This window comes from Nipponia nippon, unplaced genomic scaffold (assembly GCF_047370975.1).
Source record: "Nipponia nippon isolate SJK-2023a ecotype South Korea unplaced genomic scaffold, ASM4737097v1 scaffold_4, whole genome shotgun sequence".
In the NCBI taxonomy this organism is placed as follows: domain Eukaryota; kingdom Metazoa; phylum Chordata; class Aves; order Pelecaniformes; family Threskiornithidae; genus Nipponia; species Nipponia nippon.
In genome coordinates, this window is record NW_028262358.1 from 69,436,318 (window position 1) to 69,444,275 (window position 7,958).

General features: G+C 48.9%; 1 protein-coding gene across 1 annotated transcript in view; it reads right to left on the reverse strand.

The window, feature by feature from the left end:
- The window catches only part of CLVS2 (clavesin 2), a 50,738-nt gene extending 46,296 nt beyond the window's left edge, over positions 1-4,442 (reverse strand). The window contains exon 1 of the mRNA XM_009460781.2: positions 3,774-4,442. Within this exon, the coding sequence (XP_009459056.2) occupies positions 3,774-4,162 (389 nt within the window). The 5' untranslated portion in view covers positions 4,163-4,442. The remainder of the gene's footprint in view (positions 1-3,773) is intronic.
- Between the last annotated feature and the right edge of the window lie 3,516 nt (positions 4,443-7,958).

Here is a 7,958-nt window from a genome sequence, read left to right on the forward strand (position 1 = left end):
GTGTTTGCACTAGTTAATAATTATTATTTGAAAGATATTACTTCCAAACAAAAACTGACTCTATTAAGCAGGTATTTTGTTATTGTTAATGCGTTATTATTGTTAGCATTGCTATTTATTTTGTCACACTGCCTCCATCAGCACTTGAAAAATACCCTGCCAACTCGCCTGTGGTTAACAGTGAGCTGAGGAGCAGACCAGCCTCCTAATAGCTACAGATTTTAAATTTTCATTTAATGGGAGGAAAAGAAAAGTTTCTAGCACTTCTGCACATGAAAGCATAGTTTTGAAAGCAAACCAGTGGACTCTGTCTTTGCCCTGCTGTAAATCACCTGATGCAACAGCAGAGCCAATGGTAAGGAGTGCCGTGGATTTCCATTTTCACTGAGGATGGTGTGAGCTGACTGGGTCACTGTGACACAGACAGGAACGAGGCATTACTGCACTTTTCTATTGCACTTTCTATGAAAAGTTCCGAGATAATTAACGCAGGGAAAGATTTCAAATAAATAGCATCATAATGGACTGATTTTCCTGGGGAATTTGTGTACAGGTGCCACAAAACATATAGAAGATGCATGACAGCAGATTCCTTGCTGCTGAGAGTTCAAGTTAATTGTACCATTAACTGAAAAAAACTTCACCAGCTGGACACATTAAGAAAAAGAAGTCTTCAAATGCACGTACACACCTACAAGCCAAATGTAGTTACGAATCAACAATCTGGAAGCTAATAGGGAAGTCTGAGTCCTCCCCGAGCGCTATCCAGCCTCCTGGCAGGAATGCCACCCGTCTTCACTTTCCCCATAGTAGAGACAGGATGGAGAGTTAGGCAGGGTCCCATTGAAAAGCTGCTGGGTGACTCAATGCATTATTCTTCACCTTGCCTTTGTTTGTTTGTTTTAAATACATGTCTGATTTAGTTGTTCAGATGGCAGGACATCTGGCAGAGTTTTCAGGCCCTGCTTTAATTTAATGATTTAACAACTAGTACACAGCCTTGTTTTACCATAGGATTTTTTTCCTCCCACGCTTTTCTTTCTGATTGGAACTATGTAAATCCTAGGCTGCTGGTGCTACATAAATCATCTATAGTATGTCTGCTATTCATTTAAATAACAAATTGGAACTTTTTATTTCTAATTGTTACATGCTGGCCATAATAAGTTGTACACACATGATAAATTTGGAGGCTTGCTGTGCTCTATTAACTTAGTTTATGAAGCATACGAAGAGGTCCTAACACGACAGACTTCAGAAAGCAATCCTCCCAGTGTTGCTGTAAGAGGAGCGCTGGTTTACGTACTGTAAGATATCAAGGCAGTCAAGGCATAAGCTTGAGACATATTGCGTAGCAGCTCCAGTGTAAGTTCCGTGCACAATGCTCCCCAGGTTCAGTTGCTGAACATCAGATAACGGAAGACACTAAATTAATTAGAAAAGAAAGTGACCTAGCTCCATTCCCAGATCTGTCACTGACTTGTCACGTGCCTTGGAGCAAGCCGCTCCCTGCAGCTGGGCTTCAGCTCTCTCCCCTTTGTCTGAGTGGTCTATCTGAAAACAAATCCCTCGCCCTGGAGGAGAGGCGTACGGTGGGCGGGCAGTGCTGAAGAGCAATGGGGACCCAACTGCAAACATGGCCATTAGGTACCCCTGTGTACCCCAGTCACTTCCCTCATATCATAAATAACAATAGTAATTGTACCAATAGGACTTCATGAAAAAGATCACGATAAATTTACTGTTGTGTCAGCTGATCTGATGTAGTTTAAATATCAGCACCTCCAAAATGAAGCAGAAAATGAAACTATTCTTTTCACATGGCAAATATTTTTGTAATGTTACTTTATCCCTGAACTGGAATTCTTGGTGTTCTCTTCACTAGGAACTAATGACCTGAAAAGTGTCACATGAAGCTTTGGGGGTTTTTTCCATTAATGAGAAATAATGGTAGACAGTAGGCCACATTAGCTGTAACAAGGGAACTTCTTCATAGTAGACATATGACTTAATAAAAGATCTAAGCATCCATTTCTTTGCTGTTTCTTCCTTTGGGGATTTTTAAGAGTTTGTGGAGTTGCTTTTAAAATAAAAAGTTGACCTGATCCTTACGTAGGAAATAAGGAAGGTCCTTAGGTGGGAAACGAAGCCCACTCAGAGAGTCCTTAGCCTCATCACCACCGCTTCCTCACTCAGCTTCTTTAGCTCCACCTGCCAGAAAACCAAAGCAGGGAAAGGATGCTGGCCTCAGCTCCGCGTATGTTCATCCACACTTTCTAGTTGTTAGCATGGTCGTGGGCAGTTTATATTTGTGCCAGACAGCTTTCTCCCAGTCTCTGGGCATGATTCATGGGTTAGCAAGGGCCAGGAAACTCTCCCCGTAGGCAGCATGGATGTGGCCACCCTGTCTGGAGAGGAGGAGAGCCATGGTGGGCCAGCAGCCCTCCAGGCAGAGACCTCTCCCTAGCTGTAACCCTGACTGCTGCAGGGAGCTGTAGGATCGCTCCTTGCCATGGCTATCGATACAGCCTGCAAGAGGACAGCTACACAAACACTTAAAGGGCAAGCTTAAGCATGCTGATCCCCCAAATTTCATCCTATCCACACTGCTAGCTGCTTGTGTCCTTCCCATGTTTCAGAATAGCTGAGCTTGGGATATCTGTACTGAGCACTCGGCACTGCCTGTGCCGAGCCCGTGTTGACTGCACAAAAGACAGTTTGGGTTCACGTGAAGGCAGCTAGGAAGACTTTTAAGTTTTCTCAGTAGGAAGCACTTCAGATACTAAAACGGGTCACTGGTTGGGAGGCTAGGGAAGCCATGCAGTACTCACAGGAGTAGGCTTCAGAGAGTTCACTCTTAATGGACTCATTCATTTACACGTGTGGGAAATCAAGGTATTTTGGTGACTGTAATTTTAGACTCCAGGAGAAACCAGGCATAGCACCTAATGAGGTATTTAGAATAACCAGTGTCACATAGCATCAAGCCGATTGCTAAAAGACAGGGCCTTGATGTGAGACAGCCCTTGGGTCAGCCTGCTAAGTCATCTTCAGGCTTGAGTAGTCCCAAAAAGGATCAGAAATTGTTCTGGGGACTGCACTAGCCTCCTTCAATTTGCTACCAAAGCTCTGTAGGCTTGTATCTTATTATGAAGGGAATTCACACTTAGAGCAGCGTGAGTGGGGAAAAGAAGAGGTTACTGTAACTTCCATCCTGGCATTTCCAGGTGGCTCAGGAAGAGCTTTCTTTAGCAGAAGGAAAGGATTCAGAGCCTCACCTTCCCGCACTGGCAAACTTTTCAGCTCAAAAGCCATGATGGATACTCCTCTTTTGCACACAGAGTCTCCCACTTTCTCCTACGGCACCTGAGCAGCTCTGTGCGTGCTGAAGCAGAAAGACCAGCACAGGGATCGCAAGCTTTCTTTGTCGGGGGTTTAAGCACATCATCTACCACGCCAGCTCACTTTGGCTGCGGGGAGGCAGAGGGGTGTAAACCTCACATCAGAGAGCTGAGAAGCGCACCCGAGCAGCTCCTGCTTGCCTCCTGAAATTCCAAGCCTAAAGGATGAGAAGGTTGAAAAGGGCCTAAACCACAAAATACATTTCTTCTTTCTCTTCTCCCTCTGCCTTCCAGGCTGCTGCCCAGCCCCCTGTGGGCAGAGCCGGGTGTGTCCCCGCTGCCCACCCATCCTCTCTCTGGTCTGGCACAGCTTTTCCCACGCATTGCCCGGGGGAAGAAGGGGTTAAGGCGGGTGGTTGGCTCCGCATTTACCTGCTCTGGTCCCAGTTGGCAGCAAAAAGGACGAGGATCTTCCTGCCGTAGTGGTCCAGGTTGGCCAGCCCGCCGGGGAAGCCATCCTTCAGCGCCTGCTTGATGCCCGGGTCTGTGGCCTTGAAGCTCTTGAACATGTCCAGGTTCTGCTGGCGATACTCGAAGTACTGGGCCAGGAGGCGAAACGCCTCGAAGTGCTGAAACTTCCTGGCCCGCAGGAACCGCAGGATGAAGGCATCGTCGGTGCGGAGGAAGCCGATGTCCGGGCGGGTGATGACCATGTCCCGCACCTCCTGGATGTCCTGGTGCAAGGTGTCGGGGTTCTCGTTCAGCTCCAGCCGGGCTTTCTCCAGAGTCTCCGGGGAGAGACCTGCCTGCAAATGAGTCATGGCGCTGCCCTCCTCCTCCTCCTCCCCGCCTCTGCTGCCTGCGCTCCTCAGCCTCCCGGGCGTTTGCCCCCCGGAGGCGGGGTGCCCCGGCACGGCCGGCCGCCGCTCCCCCGCCCCGCCGGGCCTCGCCCCGCCGCTCCCGGGCCCCGCCGCCGCTGCCAGTCCGGCCGCCGAGAAGCGAGCGGCTCCCAGGCAGCCAGGTCCCGGGGGGGGCTGGCACCGAGACCGCCCCCGGGCTGCTGGCGGAGCCGCGTTATCTCTCTGACATAGCGCCCTCCCCGCCGCGGGGTCCGACGCGCCGCATCATCCCCGCAGCCGGTCCGGGGAGGCGCCGAAGCCCGCCGGGGACGGGGCTGCGGGGCTGCCGGCTGCCGCTCGCCGCCCGCCCCCGCCGGTGCCGGTGCCGGTGCGGATCTGAGGCCGGGCTGCCGCTAGGCAGGGCGAGCGGCGCCCGGGGGCGCTCCCCCGGCCCGGGGCTGGCAGGGGGGCTGCCCTCCTCGGAGCAGCACCATTTACGTAAGATCAGCGCTCGCCCCGCTTCAGAAGCGTCTCCCCGGATTTGAGGGAAGGTGGGGGGGGAAAAAAAAAAGGAAAAAAAAAACACCACTAAACCAAAAAAAGCAGCGAGGAGGAGGCAAGCCGATCCGCAGGGACTTCGCCGGTAGCGGTGCCGAAGAGCCTCCCGCTCGCCGGCGCGGAGCCCGGAAAGACAAACGGAGCCTCGGCCTTGAGGATGCTCGTCCCCCTCCCGCGCCCTCCTCCGCTCCACGCCCCGGCTCCCAGATGGCACCAGCCGGCGCGGGGCTGCCTGCTGCGCGGCCCCGCCTTGCACGGGCGCGCACACGCGCGCACGAGCACACACAGGCGCGCCCCCGCAGAGGCGCGCCCCCGCCCCGGCGCGCAGCGGCAGCTGCCCTCCGCCGCCGAGGAGCGGCCGCCCGAAAGGCCGCGGGGGGGAGCGGGGAGGTGGCGGATCCCCGCGGCCGAGGGGCCTCGGGCAGAGCCGCGCCGCGGCCGCCGGCGCCGGGGCTGCGCGGAACAAGATGGTGGTTGCCCTGCGGCGGGGGGCGGCGGCAGCCGGGAGGGCGCTCGGTGCGCGGGGCCGCGCCTGAGCCCCCACGCAGCGTCCCGGGAGTCCGACCAGGGGCCCGCGTAAATCTCGGGGTCGTGCCGGCAGCGAGACGTTGTTCACCGAGCGTTGTCTTTCCTTGCGATCCTCTCTTTTGACTGAATTTCTTCACGTGAAGCATTGCGAGCTTAAAAAGCTGAGAATAAAATAAAGCAGCCCTCTTTTTTTGGCCTCAGATCAGAGGCAGCATACCTTAAGTTGCATTATATTGCAGAGGGCAAAAATATGCTGCTTCTGCATCCTGAATATTTCAGTGAGGGAAGATGTCATTTTTCATGCAGGAAAGTTTGATCCTGCAGTCTGCTTTCAGGAAAAGTTCCCACTGAAGAACATTTGACCTTTGTCTGAGGGACTGGACCTTTCCGATGCAAATAGGCCTGAAAATCAAGCTTACGCGGAAGGTAGAGCAAACACGGGAAAGCCCATAACATGTACCTCCTCCTCCTTCCTATAGGAAGCACAGCTCTTGGATACCGCATTGGGCTCCTTTCCCGAGATGACATCGCCAGAGCACACAGCCTGAATTATTGAAAAGGCACTGAGATCACTGAGCCGTATGGAGAGTATACACAGGGAATACACCAGCGGGAAGTATAGTGTGTGTTCTCAGGCAACTAAAGATACTCATAAAAACATTTAAATGATAACCTCCGTTTTCTGCAGGCCATCATCAGATGAAAGAGATGACCTCCGCAGCAGGAGGGAGCCCTCAGCAATGAGCCTGTTCTGAGCACGACTCTGTGCAGCCAGCAGTAGGCAGGTGGCAAAATCGTCATTCTTCTGAGGGCTAAAAGGAGTTTTTGGTTTTTGCAGGGTTTCGTAGGGTTTTGCAGTTCTTCGCCAGATCCCTTCTTTGTGCCAAGTAGGGGTCAAGTTTTACCTATTTCTTCATGGCTGCCTGATCTCAAAATACCTGCAGTATGGATGGCTGGAAGGGCAGACAGAAACACCAGTCCTTACTGAGCTGGGCACCAGACTTCCAGCAGCCTAGCTTAAGGCAGAAACGGTTGGAAGGACCAGTCTCTTAGTGCCCAGTCATCGTGGCCCAGCTTTATTCCATCTGAATTTCATTATGTGCTTTGAGATGCCTCACCAGAGAAAGATATGCAGTCTACCTAAGGACTGAATCACTCTCTAGAAATGTTTATTTCTCTTTGTCTGATAAAATGCCTTTAAATTAGCCCCCTTACGTAGATGTGATTCATCTGGGTTGATAACTTTTTCATAGAGCAGTTATTGCTCCAGAAATAGTTTGTGCTTTTTTTATTGTTATTTTCTATTATTCTTAAATCTTCATTTTCTTTGCTCTTGCTGTCTTCCTCTGTATTCCTCCTATATTCCTCAGCAGAGACCCTTTGAGAATAGCTGTTTCCATCACACCTAAGGAACCAACAACCAGACTTCTCCTGCCATCGTTTTCCATTTCTGATGCTCCTGCTCTGCCTTTTCCACTGCAACTCAGCTAATAAAAGAGCAGGTCATGTGACAAGTGCCTTAAATTCACTGGGTGCAAGGCGAGCTGCAGGCATTCAGTGTCTTGTAAAATCAAGTCCATAATATATCCTGTCTATGACCTCCAGTAACACATTCCTTAATTTGCTTTATTTTTCTTTTGCATATGGAAACATATACATATATTAGATTTTCTCATGTATTCCAGCGCGTAGATGCACTGAACAGAGAAAAGAAGTGAGCTGGCCAAAGTTAAAATATTAACCATTTTGAAACTACAGAAAAGGTTAATTCTAAAGATCCGTAATTTAGAAAAAAAAAATATTAAGAAAATACATGGAATTTTATCTGAAAACTTTCAGTATTGTTCCATTTTTTGTTTTTCCCCATTTTTTACCATATTTAAGCCATTCATCTTCTTAACCTTTTTAAAATAAAAAAGCACAGAAAAACACAGGGAAAAATGTGGAGGAAGAGGATAAAAAAAATCTGGAAACGAAATATATTCATTTCATCAAAAACAATCCCATTTCTGTACGCTTCCTTTTCAAAGCAAGGTTCAGTCTCCATAAAAATGGATTCAATAATTTAACAATTTCTAACCAGTACTTTGCCATGTTAAAATGAAATTCACCACATATTAACAGCACTTCAAAAAAAAATCGTTTTGCAATGAATTGTTGAAACATAGATCAAAATGCCCTGATCATGAAGGAGATGGTTTACACAGCTCTTTCCTGAACTGAGTAGATTTAGAAGATGGGCACCACAAAAAGCGCATGCAGCAAGACAGCCTGAAGGTAGAGTAGGTCAAAGAACAAGATTTTGGTCATGTTCTACCCGAGCCACAGGTGGGGCTTATTATGGCAATAACATTTTTTCAATATTTTGAGATCTTGCATGTAAACACGTGAAAGAGTTGTTTTAAATACAAATAACTTGGTAGAAGCAATAAAAAATGTTTCTGTCGTCTATAAGCAGATTTATCAAACCATTTAAATAGTATAATGAAGAAATATGTGTTTTCCAATATGTCACCCTACCTAAGTCATGAGGGGAAAAATGGAGCCACTAATGCAGTTAGATGCAACATACTGATGGCACAGTGTAATTTATTTATTGTGCACATGCACTTTTCCCTCTATAAAACAGTAGGGGTGTCTGACTAAATCCATTATGTAAATCTCAGCATCTTTTCACTTGCACTTACAAACT